General features: G+C 32.5%; 1 protein-coding gene across 1 annotated transcript; it reads left to right on the top strand.

Annotated features, from left to right (window-relative positions):
- Positions 1 to 14718: 14718 nt before the first annotated feature.
- On the top strand, positions 14719 to 15771 carry LOC133824819 (uncharacterized mitochondrial protein AtMg00810-like). Its single transcript, XM_062257793.1, has 2 exons — positions 14719 to 14735; positions 15261 to 15771. Exons 1-2 carry the CDS (start codon positions 14719 to 14721, stop codon positions 15769 to 15771), a joined length of 528 nt encoding a protein of 175 aa, XP_062113777.1.
- The last annotated feature ends 4135 nt before the right edge of the window (positions 15772 to 19906 follow it).

Genomic DNA, 19906 nt, shown 5'->3' on the forward strand with positions numbered 1-19906 from the left:
ATTTCAACATTATAGTTTTTAATAAAGTTATGAATGCTTCGTATGTATGTTTTCTTAAAGTATCTATGTATAGTAGTTTTAATTGTCCAAAGTCTTAGAATTAGTTGGGTCATTGCATAATTTCACAATCAAGAAGTTTATTTTTGTAACTAACATTTGCATAAATATTTATAAATTTATTTAACATGATTGTTATAAAAATTTACAAAACTAATCTTTTTACTTTAAAATATATTTTTGCAACAAGGCTTAAACTTTAACTAGATTAAGATTTTAGTTTAACATTGAGTGTTGAGATTTGACTTGCTATGCTTTTCAAAACAATATAATATTTTTTTTATCACTATCTCTCCTACTACTATTAATATATGTTACAAAAATTTATGAATATATATACATATAATAAAATTAAAAGATCATTTATATCAATTTAAATAATAATACGAATGTAAACCAATTAATTATAAAAAGTAATATTAATGGAGAGCAAACAAAAAAAGTGAAAAAACTTATATTTAATTAGAATTTTTGTGTATGATACTAAGACAATAAAATAAGAAAAGTAGAAAGAGCAAATTTATAGTTAATAGGAGAGGAGAAATATGATGGTGGTGTAAATTCATTGAATTTTGGTAACTAGTTTATATTACCGTATAAATCAATTTTTTTTATTACTGTGTAGGATGTAATTTTCCCTTTTATGAATGTTTTATTTAGCAATATTCATATATTAATCAAACATATAAGTCCTTATATGCATCTATGCCCAATTGAAAAAATACCACATATAGTGCAAACAGACATGTTATAATTAGATGAGCCTAATCATGTTACTATGATCAAGTCTATGAATTTATGCAAAAATACCACAATTTATTTCATTTGCAAAAGGACCACAATTAATTTTCAAGAATTTATCCAAAAATTATAATTAATTAAATTTTTGTAAAAATAAATAAGTCAATTTAAATGAAATTTATCAACAATTGAAAAAAGTTAATTTAAATTTCATTTATCAACAATTAACTTAGTTTAGGTCATTTTGAAAAATATTAATTTAATTTGAATAGGATTTATCAATAATTAACCAAAGTCAATTTAAATCATATTTATTAAAAAATATTTTATTAATTGGTTTGAGAAACGTGATGTTTTTAAAATTTTAACCAGTTATAAATTTTTAAAACAAATATCATCTTTTGTTTTTGAAAAAAAAAATATCTTAAACAGTTAAACAAATTCAAATATCTAGTCAACAACTTTTCAAATTTCAAATTATTTAAATATTAAAATCCATAGAATAATCATATATTTTTATTTTCAAATAAAGGATTTTAAAAATATTTTTAATATCTAATAACTTAACTCTAATATTTTAATATATTAAAATATTTAGAATTAATTAGTTAACCTATTTTTAAATTTGAATTTGTATATTTGTAGGAAATATCTGTAAAATCCTTTTTTGGCTAAACTTTAATTTAGACAAAATATTTTAATTATTTAAAGAAAAATCAGTAGCATATCTCCATATTGATTTTCGGTTTTATTAGCAATATTTTCAGCTGATTTTGTAATGTGAAAAGATCTTTAAGTGTGAATATATTTGTTGCCTTATTTATCTCAAATAATCAATTTTTTTGTAAAAATATATTGTGCAAATATCTTAAGATTATTTTAAGGGATTATGTGGGATTATGTCTATTCTGGAATTAAGTTGATATCGAAAATGAACATGGTCAAAAGAAATGACCATGTTCGTTTTGCCAGATGAGACTGATTTCGTTGCAGACTCATCAGTTTCCTTTTCTGTCGACACAGAATGCATCTGGCTGGCTGATTTCCTAAATCAAAGGAATTCGCAAATTGATTTCAAAGATACCAGAAAATCATGGCCTTGGACAATTTCCCTACCTATAAATACCTTGCCAAGGCATTTGGAATTTTCACCTCTTCCATTTTGAATATTTGTAAACATTACGTTATTTTGAAGAGTGTGTTTATTTGTAAAGATTAAGTTTGTTCACCTTAATCTTTGTGAGAGTGCTGAGTGTACTTGTGGATATCTATCTAGTCCATTGTAATCAGATAGTGTCTATTGTGAACGTGTTCATAAGGATCTTTGGGAGAGGATTCTATCTAAGTTTCACTTCGGGAGGAAGTGTGCACTCGCTATTCTTTGAAGGGAGTTCAAGAGAATCAACGTTTCATCAAACCAGATTCGTAGAGAAGAGTACAACAAGATTGCGGCAATAGTTTAAGAGGGAGTCTTACATTGTTTAAGTCAATGCTTTTGTACACTTTGTTTCTTTACTAATTGGTTTATTCTCTGGGCGTGGCCCCAAGGAGTAAGTTATCCGAAAGGGTTTCTGAACCTTGTAAAAATTCACTGTGTTCTTTAATTTTTGCACTGTCTATTTATTGTGTTCAGTTCTGTCGTGACAAGTTCGGATTCTGTTCCGACAGAACTGCTATTTGTGTAAACAATTAATTACCATTCCGCATTTTAATTAATTCATGGTTTAATTAATTTGGTAATTACTAAAAACGGAATTTCAATTGGTATCAGAGCGGGTCACTAAACTCTTAGTGCGATCTTGTATTTTTCCGTTTGTTTTGTGCCTTGTGAAATGTCTTTCTTTACAGAAGGTGGATCTATAACTCGTCCTCCTTTGTTGAATGATTCCAACTATCCATATTGGAAGGTTAGGATGAGAGCCTTTATTAAATCTCAAGAAGAAAAGGCGTGGAGATCAATCTTAACCGGTTGGACACCTCCGTCTGAATCCGATGATGTCACAAATGTAAAATCTGAAATTAACTGGACTGATGCTGAAGATAAATTATCCAGTTATAACAACAAAGCCTTGCATGCTATATTTAATGGCGTTGGTGAAGGTTACATAAAATTAATATCTTCGTGTGAATCTGCCAAAGAAGCTTGTGAAATCCTTCAAACTCAATTTGAAGGAACTGCTGATGTAAAACGTTCTAGGCTTGTTATGTTAACTTCTAGATTTGAAAATCTTAGAATGACAGAGACTGAGTCTCTCACAGAATTCTATGAAAGATTGTCTGATATAGCTAATGAATATTTTGCATTGGGAGAAAAATTGAAGAATAATGTGTTAGTTCGAAAAATTGTTAGAGTGCTTCCTGACAGGTTTCAAACAAAGCTCGCAGCAATTGAAGAAGCCAAAGATCTCGACACAATGAAAGAAGAGGAATTGATGGGTTCATTGCGAACGTTTGAACTCAATCAACAAATTCGCCAAAAGGAAAATCCAAGTGCTCCCAAAGAAAAATCAATTGCTCTCAAATCATCAAAAATAAAAGATTCTGAAGAAAATGATGGTGAAGACGAAATGGCTTTGTTGACCAAAAATTTCCAAAAATACATGAAAAAGATTGGTAACAAAAAATACTCGTTCAAATCTTCCAAAGGTAATCAATTTTCTAGACCTTTTGACAATAACAATAAAAGAGGCATGCAATGCAGGGAATGTGAAGGATTTGGTCACATTCAATCTGAATGTGCTAACACACTAAAGAAAAATAAAAAGGTAATGGCAGCTACTTGGAGTGATCAGGACTCTGAAAGTAGTGATGAGGAAGATAACTTGAATCTTGCCTTAACCTCTGGTGTTTCTGGATTAACATTGAATTTGCAGGATAATAAAAGGGTTGTTTGTCTTAACAACGATATACAGGAAGATAATTCTGATTGTGAATCCAGTGAGTCTAATCTAGACGAGGATTCCCTGAAAGAATCATACAAAGATATGTATGATCAATGGTTAAGGGTTTGTTCTGATAATCACTTAATGGCAAGCAATAATAAATTCTTACAGGAAAAGAATGATGATCTTGTAAACACTGTGAAGAATGTTGAAGAAAAATTATTGCAAAAGATTGTGAAATTAAGAGATTAGCAAATGCAATCCAAATTCCAGGATTTTGGATGATGTTATTGATGCAGGTCAAAAAGCTGGTAATTTTTCTGGATTAGGATCTGATGGTTTTGAATCAAAAGGAAAAACCATTTTTGTGAAATCTGGAATACATTCTGTTGCATCCGCTAACGTTTCTGCAGGTACATCTCAAACAGTTGATTCGACAAAAAGCAAATCTGTTTCCTCATCTATTAAACAGACCAATTTTCTCAAAAGAACCAACACAGATCGATTCATTCCAATATGTCATTTTTGTGGAGTGAAAGGGCACATCTGGCCCAGATGTTTTACTATGATGAATTTTTTCAAAAACAATTATTTAAATAATTATAGTAAAACAAAACATGTTGTCAGAAAACCTTCAAAATGTGTTTGGGTTGAAAAAGCAAGAAAAACTTGTCTTGCTGCTTTTACTTGTCATAAATCTCGTGCTTCTAATTCTTGGTATTTTGATAGTGGATGCTCTAGACATATGACAGGTGATGCAAATATACTCACCAATTTCAAATCTATGAAATGTGGTGGAGTAACCTTTGGTGATGATGGTATGTCAGGTAATATTATTGGAAAAGGCACTCTAAGTCTTGATGGTTTACCAAAATTGAGAAATGTTTTACTTGTTGAAGGAATTAAGGCTAATTTAATTAGTATAAGTCAAATTTGTGATCAAGGCTTCACAGTAAATTTTTCTCGTCATGATTGCAATGTTGTTGATCAAAATGGCATGAGTATATTGAAAGGATATAGATCCATTGATAATTGCTATACTCTTTCGCCAACTCTCACATGTCACTCGGCTATAAGTAATACCACTAATTTATGGCATGAGAAACTGGGCCATATAAATTTCAAAAGTTTAAAAAAGATTGCAAGTGCAGGATTAGTTCGTGGGTTACCCAAGTTGGGTAGAGAATCTGCAGGTAAATGTGAACCTTGTCAATTAGGGAAACAATTAAAAACTCCCACACAACTGTCACCGGAATCAATACTTCAATAGTTCTTGAACTTTTGCACATGGATCTCATGGGTCCCATTCAAGTTGAAAGTATTAATGGAGAAAGGTATATCTTTGTGTGTGTTGATGACTTTTCTCGTTTTACTTGGGTTGACTTCTTAAGGGAAAAATCAGACACGTTTGATGCCTTAAAAAATCTGTGCATTAAATTGAGAGTTGAAAAAGATTGCAATATAGGCAAGATTGTGAGAATTAGAAGTGATCATGGTAAAGAATTTGAGAATACTGTTTATGATGATTTCTGTAAATCTCTAGGGATCTCTCATGAGTTCTCAGCTCCCAAGACTCCAGAACAAAATGGGGTTGTTGAGAGAAAAAATAGAACCTTGCAGGAGATGGCCAGAGTAATGCTAAACAGTAAAAAACTCTCCAAAAGATTGTGGGCAGAAGTAATATTCACTGCTTGCTACACAATCAATCGAGTTTTTCTTAGGCCAGGTACTTTCAAAACTCCCTACGAAATTTGGAAAGGTAAAAGCCCAATGTAAGTTATTTTCATGTTTTTGGATGCATATGTTATATTCTTAGAGATCGTGAGAATATAGGAAAATTTGATTCAAAAAGCGATATAGGAGTGTTTCTTGGATATTCTATGAATAGTAGAGCTTATCGTGTTTTTAACATGAGAACTCAAACTGTAATGGAATCATCCAATATTGTTGTTGATGATTTAAAAGATTTTTCTGAATATTCCAATGAAGAAGAAATTGATAGGTTTATTGCAGAAACCTCTCAGACAGAATCTCCTGCAGTGAAAATAGATGATGTTGTGCCCTCTCATACCGAATCCGTTACAACAGAAGCTGAATCTGTTCCAACATCATCCGATCGATCAATAAAGGAAAGGCTAGAAATCACACTACAAGAAAAAACAGTATTCATAACACTTAAAAACTGCTAACCGGGACTATTGATAACACTTCTGAAAATGCTAACGTAGCCCATGTTATTAAAAGTCCAGTCTTTTCTATAACAGTTTTTGAATGTTATGATCGGTGTTATCTTAAACTATTCAATAACACATTTTTAGGTGCTATAATATTCAAATAATAACATTTAGATAGAGTTTTTGATTATAAATTTGAAGTTTAATCATGTACTTTTTTTATAACACTTTTCAACTGTTACATTTGATTATTTTGATAACATTTTTAGTTTGTTATATTATATAAACCATAACGATTTTTTACGCTTATAATATGTTTTTAAATCATAACATATAGTAATAAAATTTTAAATTTTATTTTGATAAGTATACTTATATGGTTTTTTTTTAATTAAAAGATTTTCATTATTGTATTTTGATAAAAAAAATTCAAAATTAATCATAAAATGTAATTATCAATAGATTGATAAACCATAAGTATTACATTAAACAATAACTAATTCAAACCATGAATGTGTCTACTTCATGAGATCTTAGTTCTAACTTAAGTTTGAAAGCATAACATAATAAAGTTTTATAATCTTGAACAATTTTTACTTCAAAAATGAAAAATAGAAACATTACAAGATACACAAAAGTAAACCATGCGTGAAACTTGCTCCATCCTTCAATTCATCATCCTTTGTGCACTTGTCTTTGTTGCGAGTCCATTTGTTTAGCTACAACAAAATTTAAATAAGTAATGCTTCAACTTAAAGTTATAGTAAACTAAAAGAGTACATAAAAAACGTTAATTACCTAATTATAACTTTATCAGCTGGCCATGCAATTATACTACCTACAGCATCTTCTATAGTAGACATAATTGTTGAAGGCCTCCACAGAAATGCATCATTCTTTCTCACAAGATCTATCCCCACTTTCATAGCACTAGGCCCAAGAGGAACATGGTGAACCTCATCCTTTGGGTCACTTGAGATAAAATAACCTTCTGCAATAATTTCTCCAGATCCAATCCAATCTAATATTTTGCATTTTGAGCCAAATGTGTGGTTCTTGACACTCTAACAATATATCAATATAACAAATTCAGCAACAGTAAATGATTTTATATTGAATATTATATGTTTTAGATTTTATCATTTTCATATAATTAGTATCATAATTACCTGAGTGGAATGAACATGAGAATTTGATTGAACATTGACATTTGATTGCTCCTCGCTCTGAGTAGACGTATTCTATTTACAAGTAAGATAGAAAGACATGAATTCAACATCAAAATTTAAAAAAAATACAAAAGTAAAGACTAACCAAAAAATTAAACACGAATCTTAGTTATTATTGCAATTCAGCCACATGAAAATATAGTTTCAGCATCAAAATACTTACTTGATTTTTCATTAAAGAAACAATGAGTTGCTCCATGTGTTGCATTTTGTCTTTCAAATCTTTGCATTGACCTTCTATCTTCATCAAATGGTCATCTCTTTCTGACACAATTTGCAACTTTGACCGAGTAACATCTCTTCCGAAAGCTCTCATGTATGAATTTTTTTCAGGACCAAGGAATTTTGTGAGGATGTCTTCATTAACACTTGTAGTTGAAGACATAGCAAGATCTTTCTTATATTCTTCAACCAAATCCTTCAAAAATAAATAGTATCAATAAATGTATTCAAACAAATGAGTAAGTTAAAACTAAAGTCACATGATTTTGAAAGGGCAAGGTGTATACAAAATCTTCAGCCACTTCTGAATTTACTGGTTCGCCATTTTTCTTCTTATGTGCTTTGGTCCAAACATCAACTCTAGAAGGTGGTGTATTGGTTTCACTATGGTTCATCTATCAAAATAAGAAAATAAATTAAAAAAATATATAAACCAAATTCTATAATAAAACAACTGTAAATATGTTTGGCTTTACCAATTCATCAATCAATCTTGCATAACCTTTGCGACTACAAGTGTGGGGTAGTTGCTTTGTCCGTATGCTGGAAAATCTTGGATTGTCCACATCAAAATAGCCCGCAACTTGAAATTTGTATTGTCCAATGCATCATGAGCATCAACACCCTCATTCCATAATAATTTCAAGTCATCTACGAGGGGTTCTAAGTATATATCAATATCATTCCCAAGTTGTTTAGGTCCTGGAATTAACATTGATAATAAAATATTCTCCTGTTTCATGCACAACCATGGGGGTAAGTTGTACATGACCAACAAAACAGACCAAACACTATACTTAGAACTTAAATTACTAAATGGGTTAAATCGATCTGTGGAAAGGCCAAGTCTAATATTTCTCTCTTCATTTGAAAATGATGGCCATTTATCATTGACTAGCTCCCATGCTGCTGAATCCACTGGGTGACGCATTTTTCCATCGCAACTTTTATTGTTGTGATGCCATCTTAATTCCTTTGAAATTCTTTTAGACATGAACATTCGTTTCAACCTAGGGATTATAGGAAAGTACCTCAAAACTTTTACTGGGACACCATGTCGAATCTTTTTAGTCAGCTTATCTGACATCCAACGTGAAGTTCCACATGTTGGACATTCTTGCAAGTTTTCTTTATCTTTTCTATACAAAAAGCAATCATTAACACACGCATGAATCTTTTCATATCCTAAATCAAATAATCGAAGAAATTTTCAAACCTCATACATAGACTTGGGGATCATATTATCTAAAGGAAACATATCATTCAAAAGTCTTAACAATTCATCAAAACTTTTGTCAGACCATCCATTGGTAGTTTTAACCTTGTACAATGCAACAATTGACGATAACTTAGTACATTTAGTTCATTGTGGATATAATGGAGGGTCTGCATCTTCTATTTTTTTCCATAAAAGTGTCATCATGACCTTCTAGATGACTTTCAAAATCACAACCATCAATATTTGTAGCCCTAAACAAGTTGTAAGAATCAAATGTTTCCATTGTCTCTACATCATCATCTCTTGATAATTCTTCCCCATGATGAAACAAGATTTTGTATGTTGGATCAATCCCATAAATGACTAAGTGTTCATACAAAATGTTAATACATTGGTGACTTAAGTTTCGACAAACTTTGCATGGACACAATAACTTTTCTGGATAACCAGCTAGCTTTTCGGACATTTCTACAAAATTCTTAGCGCCTTCTCTATACTCATCCGAGGCTCTACAATTCAAAGACAAGTTCATATTTATAATATATTAGTAACAAATATAGTAAGTTACTAATTTTACTAAGCTAGCACTAATTAAATCCCTAATTCTTATTACCTATTGAAGCGTAGCCAATTTTTATCATACATGATCACCAATTTAGTTGTCCTGTTCTAACCAACAAAAAGCAAAATTTTGATAAGTCTATGTAATGGTAAATACAAAATTGTATCAACCAAAATATACTATATGATTTGATTTTTAAAATTACTTGATTTTGAGTTCAGAAATGAATTTAAGGTGTTTATTTAGTCTTATTGCTAAACTTGAGATAATTCTGGCATTTCCAATCCTCATCTCAAAGAAATATTATATATATTTATATATATATAAAGATTATTGTCAGTTCAAGAATTTGATATCTATTTCAATATGGTAGTTTGAGGGAGCTTCTGATGAGGGAAATAAAGGAGTTAGTATATGGGATACATTTACAAAACAACCAGGTGAGAACTTCAAAAAAATTGTTCGATAACTTTTAAGTAATGCATAATTTCTTTTCTAAGCATTAGATGAAGATATATTGGTTGATGTTTGTTACTTGTATGGTATTACAGGGATAATTTTAGACTTGAGTAATGCAAACACAGCTGTTGATCAATATCATAGATGAGGGACCATATAAAAATAAATAAATAAATAAAAAGGTTGCTCAAATTTGTTGACATCTTGATTTTAATTTTGGACTTTAGCTGAGAAGACTTTGATACCATATTATGAGGTAAGTTTTGTTTTCCCTTAGACCATTCAGATTGTGCTGTTTTCTATATCAGATTCTAAATCTCTAAAAGTAAAAACAGATAAAAAAAAAAAGTAAAAAACATCAAAAGCCTCTGAAGTTTCCTATTGATCCTACTTTCTGTGTTGTCTTGCTTCTAGGCAACTAAGGGATCTCTATACTAATACTAAACTCTTTGATGCCAAAGCACCTCCACACACATGAACCAAATAACCAATACACAAATACAACAAACAAATGACAAAACTCTGAAAAATTAATGCAGAAACGCAAACAAAGAAATACAGAGATCCTACATCCAATCCAAGGTTGGGAGTTTAGCTCCCTACTCTTTCCACTGTGAATGAAGAATAAAGAATTTTCTCTCAGCTCAAGGATTTTTTCAACATTTATTTTTTCGATGAAAGAGTAATAGCCTTTATTTTATATAGGCAAGTGCATTACAAGTAAACAAATGGCTGACCAATGAGAAAATAACAGCTGTAACATAAGCCACAATGCCAATTCCAAAATTGGTCTCTTTCTAGGCATAGCAACTACCCTTTAAACTTTTAATAAGGGATGAGTATATGTCTAACATACACAGTTTTTTTTTAAGCAAAATAAACATGTTCACATGAAACTGAAAGATAGAGGAGCTCAAAAGGAGAAATGCCACTGAGTTGAAGGGTCGCAATAAAATTGAATTTTTCTGTAATCTATTGAGTGAAATGGTGAGCAAAAAATAAATTATAGAATTGGTTAAGTTGATGCTAACTCTGGTCATAATACAAGGCAATAATAGAAATCAAAACATAGTATTTATATCAAATAATATCTCATAGAAATTCTTCTCTTCTGTTGTTCAAATGAGAAAGCTATTAGACCAAAAAGAGACACCTTTAAACAAATATACATATTATAGACCAAGCCATGCTAAGTGAAGCTAATTTCAGCAACAAAAATTAACAAGTTCTTCTATTATAGCTAACAAATTATAAGCAACAAAAATATAATTTTGGACTTTAGCTGAGAAGACTTTGTTACCATATTATGAGGTCAGTTTTGTTTTCCCTTAGACCATTCAGATTGTGTTGTTTTCTATATCAGATTCTAAATCTCTAAAAGTAAAAACAGATAAAAAAAAAGTAAAAAACATCAAAAGCCTCTGAAGTTTCCTATTGATCCTACTTTTTGTGTTGCCTTGCTTCTAGGCAACTAAGGGAAAGAAACAAAAAATGAACAAATAATTCCTGCTGTACACTAAGCCATATGGTCCTACACACCTAGATCACTCACTGATAGTAACTATTTTTTTTCTATGAATTATTTTTGTATTTAAGATTGTTAATATGATTCTTCTTACAAGTTTAGTTCATACGATATTTCTATTTTATGAACTAAGGGAGGGAAAACTATTAGAACACAGGAGAAAAGTGAGGTATTTTATTTTTATGTTTGATATGATATTTGTATTAAATTAATTGTTGTTGGAACTAAATCTATTGATATGCTCTGTTTGTAAAATTAATTTTATTGGCTCTATTGTTTAGATAAACGTTTCTTAGGATTGGGATTCAGCTATTTTGTTTTCCTTTTTTGTTTAACTAGGAGTGTACGAGACTCTTGAGCTAAGGGATGGAGGATAAGACTCTTGTGTTCCTTTTTTGTGTTGATAAGTAAAGGTAGCCATGTTTTCCTATATCATATTTAAATGTGATTATTTGATTTTTATTTTTGCTGATTTTTCTACAATGTGATTAAATGTATTTTATTATTGTAATAACAAAGATGCAAAGTATAAAAGGAGTTGTTTTAAGCAGTTATGGATTATGGTTTTAGTTCAACTTAAGATTTTTCAAGTTCACTTTGTATTTAGTTGATTGATGACTAAATTTCTATGGTTTCGATTTTCCCCACATGGGTTTCGATTCTACTTTCAAATTTCTATGGTTTTTGAAGTTTATTAGATATACATCAAATAACTAACAGAAAATCAGAAAACATTCCAGCCATATTTATTAACCAACCACCAATCATTATCAATTCAAAATATTCAATCAACACACAAGTTTTCTTCCTTATCTCGCCGCAGCACACAAATTTCTCAGAACCTACTTTACTAATACACACAAGTTATCAACCTTCCGTTATCACCGCAGCACACAATAATAATAATCTCAGAACCTACTTCACTATGGATGAATATCTAATATATTCAAACTCCTCTAACATTTGCAAAGTATTTTAACAAAAATAAAAGAAAACATACCTCTTGCAAACTGCTGCAAATAAAGTTCCCTCCAATTCTGAATTTCTGAAAGAGTTAAAGAAATTTAAAAACTTGTGTAGAGAACCCAATAAATCAAAAAGTCATGTCACAATGAACTCATATTGAAAGAACAACATGCTTATAAGATAAAAATAAAAATTACATGAACAAAGACATAGATATTATTTACATACTCAAATGATCATTGATTAAAAAATATAACAACCTCCTTTAGTTCAGCTCTTATTCTGTTTTTTTTTTTTTTTTTGAACAAAGAAAACTAAACCATCTTATAGATTTCAATGCTCAGAAACCACTGTCTCTGTGATCACTCATTCTATGATATTTCGGATGTTGGTAGCTAAGTCAACAAATTATACATAGTAGCTAAATAAATTTCTAAAATGTCCTTGTCCCCTCCACTACTATATGCATATCTACTCATCTTTGAACTTGTACTAATGAAAGCTGGTTTTTTCTCCTGTGCAGGTCATTCTGAGTCCTTTGGTTGATAGCTTTAAACTTATTAGAAGCTAAAGAGAAGCTTCACTAATGGTTTTTCTCTTGTAATACAAAATTTACAAGACATGTAATATGTCTTGATGATAAACTTTTGAGTTTGGTGAGATGAGAAGATGATTAATTGTAAGGCTAATGTGGTATTTTCTATACAACGGTTGACTTTACCTTAATTGGATCTCTCTCTCTCTCTCTATATATGATTTAACTTGTGGTATAATTATTGGTAGACTAAAGTTTCATTTAAAGCCACGTGGGGCAAGATTTGTCATCACAAATGGCAGACATTCACTGACTTTTAATCTAAGGTCTTCAGTAAAAAATAAATAAAAATTAGGAGATTATATTAAGATTAGCCAACTTGAATACTAATTAAGTTAGATATTCCAACAATGTGATCTAGGAAATTAATGACAATGGTGTACTATGTAGATGTAAACACTAATAACACTCTCATTCTTACAATGATAATAACATGGGCCATACCCTTATTATTATTATATTGAAGAAAGAAAATAATAATTGAATTAGAAATAAATTGAGACAACATTTCAGCGTCTGATTAGGTGGTTGGAAGATATTAATATACACAGTAAGCTGCAGGTTTTGGCATGCATCAACCAATCTTTCTTATTTGTGAATTCAAAACTGCATAATTAATACACGCTACTTGAGTCATACAAGCAAGATAACATGACTAGTGTATATATGGATACACGACTGTTATGTATTAGAGGACTTAGTAATTTAAGTACATAAAGAACAATTGAGTATAGTATTAGGTTAACAAAGTTCAGGTAAAACAGAATGTGATATGGCTGTGTGATGACAGTAGAAATTAGGGCCAGCAGATACTTATATCGAGCCCATTACCAACCAAACTATAGTGTGGATCTACACATAGACAATCCTTAACAAATAAGATGGTGACCGAGGCTGGACCACAGCCATCACTTTATAACTAAGTAGGAAACTAAATTTAACTTTGTAATGCTACAGTTCCTAAATCTCAGGAATATGCACAAGAATGCTAAATGTGCATCGCATAGGAAAAATAAGCTTACCAAAAATGCAGATATGACAGTTGTAACAGAAGCATCAATGAATCCCTCCCAAGTTTTTTTTTGGAGATGATTTGATCAATGGGGTTCTTCCAAAAAAGAACCCAAAGAAATATGCAGAAATGTCGTTGATAACTATAAGTGTTGCTGGACTGGGAGAAGAAACCTGCATGCATATTTGACGGTGCATCAAGAAAGAGAAACAAGATTTGGAAAAAAAAAAAAAAGAGTCTACATTGAAGACACATAAAGATCAAATTTGGGGAATAACAATCTTACATAAATAAGCTCAGCATTTCCATAAAATATTAAGCACGTAATTAGTGAACACAAAATATAATATCAGGCAGGTCTGAGGAAAGAATTTATTACTTTTATAGCCTTCTAAAGATATTATACAAGACCCTTCACAGTTCTCATTTATAGAGGATATAAAAAAATGTAATAAGTACAACCATCATGTAATTTCTTGATCATTATCGATACTAAGGATCCATGGGAAATCAGTACCTTTAGTAAATCTATCTCTTGCTGTAAAGTTACGTGGGCGTGAGGCAGAGAACTCGTGAGGCAGAGAAGCTCCACTCTGGAGCGTGACTTCGTGAGGCAGAGAAAGAGCTCGACTCTGGAGCGAGTCTTCGTGAGGCAGAGATGAGTTGAGGGCGGAGAGACTTCGTGAGGGCGATGAGGGTGGTGAGGCAGAGATGAGTTGAGGGCGGTGAGGCAGAGATGAGTTGAGGGCGGTGAGTCTTCGTGAGGGCGGAGAGGGCTTCGTGAGTGAGAGATGGAGGCTGAGAGAAAGAGTAACTTAGAGAAAGGCTGAGAGAAAATCTGAGAGAAAGGGAATTTGGCAGAAATTCATTTTGCCGCCTGGGATTTTAGTCATATGGCGCCAAAAATTTTAATCCCCCCATTAATAATTGCACTTTTAAAAATATGCTATTCTTTAATGTAATATATACTCAATATTGTTGTAGTGTCATCACAGATTCAATACAGAGAGAACCTTCTGCCAGAATAAAAAATAATCATCCTTCAGATCTCATTCTTGGTGATATTGAAGAAAGCATGGTAACAAGAAAAAGGTATGTGAATTTGGTTCAATTCGTTTGCTTTACATCCAGCTTTGAACCAAAAAATGTGAAAGAAGCCTTGAATGATGAGTCATGGATAAAAGCAATGCAAGAAGAATTGGAACAATTCACAAGAAATGAGGTATGGACTCTTGTTCCTAGGCCAAATCATACAAATGTTATTGGTACCAAATGGATTTTCAAAAATAAAACTGATGAATTTGGTACAATAATAAGAAATAAAGCTAGGCTAGTTGCGCAGGGGTATACTCAAATTGAAGGAGTTGATTTTGATGAAACCTTTGCACCTGTCACAAGACTTGAGTTAATAAGATTGCTATTGGCTGTTGCTTGTGTCGTTGGATTCAAACTTTTTCAAATGGATGTTAAATCTGCATTTTTAAATGGAAATTTGAATGACGAAGCTTTTGTTCAACAACCAAAAGGATTTGAAGATCCACATAATCCAACTCACGTTTTTCAACTTAAAAAGGCTCTCAATGGTCTTAAACAGGCTCCTTGAGCTTGGTATGAAAGATTGACTCAATTCCTTGTTTCAAATGGGTATAAAAGAGGAGGAGTAGATAAAACTCTTTTCATCAAAAATGTTGATTCTGATATTGTTATTGCTCAAATCTATGTTGAGGATATTGTTTTTGGCCCTACTTCTAACACTTTAGTGCAGGAATTTGTCAAACAAATGACGAATGAGCTTGAAATGAGCATGGTAGGTGAGTTAACCTATTTTCTAGGTTTGCAAGTCACACAATCAGAAGATGGAACCTTGATTTCTCAAAGTAAGTATGCAAAAAATTTGGTCAAGAAATTTGGGATGGAGTCTGCCAAACACGCCAAAACACCAATGGGAACCACAGTCAAACTAACCAAGGATGAAAATGGCGTTAAAGTAGATCCAACATTGTACAGAAGCATGATTGGAAGTCTTCTGTATCTCACAGCCAGTCGTCCTGATATAAGCTACAGTGTGGGGGTATGTGCTCGATATCAAGACGATCCTATGGAATCACATGTGACAGCTGTAAAGTGAATCATTCGTTATGTAAATGGTACTCAGGAATATGGAATTTGGTACTCAAAGGAACCAAACTCTAACCTTGTTTGTTTTAGTGATGCAGATTGGGCAGGCAATGCAGATGACCGAAAAAGTACAAGTGGTGGATGTTTTTATCTGGGAAACAATCTGGTTTCTTGGCATAGCAAGAAACAAAATTCAATCTCTCTGTCTACTGCTGAGGCCGAGTACATAGCTTTAGGCAGCTGTTGTACACAATTATTGTGGATGAAACAAATGATGACAGATTATGGGTTTGATCTTAAAACTTTGACTATTTTCTGTGATAACACTAGTGCTATTAATATCTCAAAAAATCCTGCTCAACACTCTCGCACTAAACACATTGACATTCGTCATCATTTTATTAGGGAACTCGTTGAAAATAAAACTTTGATCTTAGAATATATTGAGACTGACAAACAAATTGCAGATATTTTTACAAAAGCCCTTGATACAGTCAGGTTTGATTCCCTCAGGAAATCCTTGGGGGTTTGTCCCAATTAATTTGATTTGTGTTGTACCTTATCCCTGTGCTTGAAAAAGTTGTGTGATGTCTCCTTGTCCTTGCTCACCGAAAAAGTCTCAATCATTATGTCAAAATATATTTTTACTTCAGGTTAGAAATTATAGTTAATATATTTCATGCTATTTTTCTTTAAAATAAAATTCAAAAAAACAAATAGTCCCTCCAATTAATAATGCTTCAATTCAATCTGTGTTTTTGTGTGTGAGCATTTGATCCTTGAAAAGTATTTCAAGCTCCATCTTATAATAGAGATACCTACACTGTTGTGTAAATTGCTTAACCTTGAGTAAGTTGGAACTATGTAACTAACAATTATGTAGAAGATACTCTACCACTGTTAAAAACAGCCTTCAGTGTAGTGTGAAAGCGTCTAATTTGGGTACTCATTGAGAAAAAGGCTAAAAATTGCCACATAGGGCAATGTCCCTGAAAAAGGCTAAAAATTTCCATACAGGGCAATGATCTCTGCTTTCACAATTACACACAAATGCTTAAGATATACTGTTTGACAAAATTTGTAAGTCTCATACACACTGATTGATTTGAGTGAAACATTTTTTGTGCTTGGAGTAAATGTTTTGTGATATTTTATTTTGAAAAATAAAAGCATGATTTATATTAAATATATTTTCTAAACCTTATAGTAAAGATGTGTTTTGATATAATGATTGTTTCTTTCTCCACATGCAAGGGCACGAAGACAATGAGCACTAATAAAAAATGGGATATTTTTTTGGTACATTCGGTTATATTACTTAATATAATATAAAAAAAAAAAATACTAATATATATATTTCTTTTTGAGGGAAATCGAATCTGAGTATGTCAAAAAGGGTATGTTGTATCTTGATTGTTTTTGTCCTTATCTCATATTTTATTAAGATTAAAAGTTTCCATTTTTGGCTTGTTTCCCAATTTTGTGTCGTGCACTATTGTTGGCAGTTATTATTGAGATATTTGGTTGGTACTTTCCAAAAGTGTTTATCCCTTTTAATATTCAAATAAAGGAATTAAGGATCAAATCCCTACCTTCCCCTTTCTTTATTTATTTGGATATCCTTGGGACCAATACTTTAACCGTCTCCATTCTCCTTTTTCTGGTTCCTTATTTTTCTTTGACAGTTTTCTCTCATCCTCGTGCAACAATGGTGAGAACCAGAGGAAGTGGCTCTCGGTCTGTCAAGGCAGTGGCTGGTTCGTTGACTGCATCTCCATCCCTCACCAAGAAGAAAGCTCAGAAGAGTACTTTGTCTCATCCCATCCACATTGATGGTTCCATCACCACGAGCAAAGCCGTGGTCATTCCAGACCTTGAAGCCCCCAAAGTTCCATCTAATCCTCCATCAACGGCGGCTCCGCTCGCCTCTGTCCCTGGGTCTTCCAAAAGGGGCCGAGCTTCTCCATCAAATGATGTCTCTGATCATGACCATGATCCTGCCAAAACCCATTCTGATTCCTCAGAGTCACCTGATGTGCTAGCACCCAAGAATAAAAGCAAAGGTTGGTTCCAGGTCTCCTCTTCTCGAAAATCTCCTCGATCCAAAGGGCCTGATCCTTCTGATTCCACGCCAAAGGCTTCGTCTCTCGTGGGTTCTACTCCACGTTCCAAGTTTCGGTCGAAGGTAAAGAAAATTCCTCCACCTTGTTCTTCTTCTGAAACTGACCCTTCTTCAGATTGTGTTCCCTCTGATGAAGATCCCCTTGAAGACGATCCCTCTCTTGAAGAAAATGTTGGCTCTGAAGAAGAATCTGACCCATCAGAAGACCCTCCTATTTCACCTAAGTCCAAGAAATCTGTGAAAATTCCTAAGATTCGCACCTCGTCTCCTTTGGGTCCCAAAGTTTCTCCAGGTTCTTCCTTTAAGGCTCACTCTTTTAATTTTTGTTTCAATGACAATGAGAAAAATATGAAGCATTATGTGCATCGTGATTTTATCTATGAGAAACTTTTTTCATTTTCTGCCCAACGAGTGTTTGGGGTCATTAAAAATATTGAGGATCGGGGGTGGTTAGGTTCTTTGACCAGGCTGGATGGTTTTGTTCCTAGAGTTGTTCAAGAATTCTATGCAAATCTCAATGATGATCTATTTGATAGAAAATCTTTTATGTTTGGATAAGTTTATGTCCGAGGGACTTGGTATTTGTTCAATGCTGCTGAAATTTGTTCTCAATTTGCCCCCTTCTGTTGACAATGTTGCTATGGATTTCAACAAAGATAAGGTGCTATAGGAGTTGGTAGGACAAAATATGGTTTGGGAACCTCACTCGGTACTCAAAGTAACCGACCTTACTCATTACTATGCTGTGCTTCACAAATTTGCCACCAACAATTGGATTCCAACTACTCATACTTCCACCATTACTTTTGAAATGGCCTTCTTTCTGTACAAAGTCGGAACTGGTCTCCAAGTTGATCTTGCCTCTCTCATTTTTGACCAGATCACTGCCTTAGGAAATGCCAAAAAGAAAGGCCAATATTTGGTGTTTCCTCATTTGATCCACAAGTTGCTTGATTCTCAAAAGCCTCTTCGTTTGGAATATGAAATCTTGACTCCTCCTACTGCCGGTGCAGACTACAAACTCAAGAAGGAACCATCATCTGTTAAGGAAACTAAAGGGATTGCTCTCAAGGCTGGCGATGCTGATTCTGTTGCTGCTGAACTCGCTGGTGTCAAGGCCACTCTGGAATCTGTTCAAACAGAAGTGTTCGGCCTCAAGAGTTGTCTCTCAACCATGATGTCTCACTTTGTAGCGGGTCCTTCCAACTGAGTCCTTTTAGTTTTATTTTGCTCTTTTCATTTTCAATAAATTGTAAAAGAACGCTTTCTTAGTGTCTTTTTGTTTTTGGGTTACTCCTTTGGCTTCTTGCTAGACAACAAGGGGGAGTAATTATGGTTCATTTTGATTAGTTTATCCTGTTTTAAACTACTGGTTCTTGTTACATTTGAAATGCTTTTCGCAGGGGGAGTCATGCTTTAATTTTTTATCCTTGTTACATTTGTGATAAATTTCGCAGGGGGAGCAATCCATTGCTATTTTGCTATTTGCTCTAACCTGTCTTGTCTTGCAGGATCTTTCAAAATAAACACTTAAAATATTCTTGTCTATCAAGTTGCCAAAGGGGGAGATTGTAAAATCCTTTTTTGGCTAAACTTTAATTTAGACCAAATATTTTAATTGTTTAAAGAAAAATCAGTAGCATATCTCCATATTGATTTTCGGTTTTACTAGCAATATTTTCAGCTGATTTTGTAAAGTGAAAAGATCTTTAAGTGTGAATATATTTGTTGCCTTATTTATCTCAAATAATCAATTTTTGGTAAAAATATATTGTGCAAATATCTTAAGATTATTTTTAGGGATTATGTGGGATTATGTCTATTCTGGAATTAAGTTGATATCGAAAATGAACATGGTCAAAAGAAATGACCATGTTCGTTTTGCCAGATGAGACTGATTTCCTTGCTGACTCATCAGTTTTCTTTTCTGTTGACACAGAATGCATCTGGCTGGCTAATTTCCTAAATAAAAGGAATTCGAAAATTGATTTCAAAGATACCAGAAAATCATGGCCTTGGACGA

This window comes from Humulus lupulus, chromosome 3 (assembly GCF_963169125.1).
Source record: "Humulus lupulus chromosome 3, drHumLupu1.1, whole genome shotgun sequence".
NCBI lineage: Eukaryota > Viridiplantae > Streptophyta > Magnoliopsida > Rosales > Cannabaceae > Humulus > Humulus lupulus.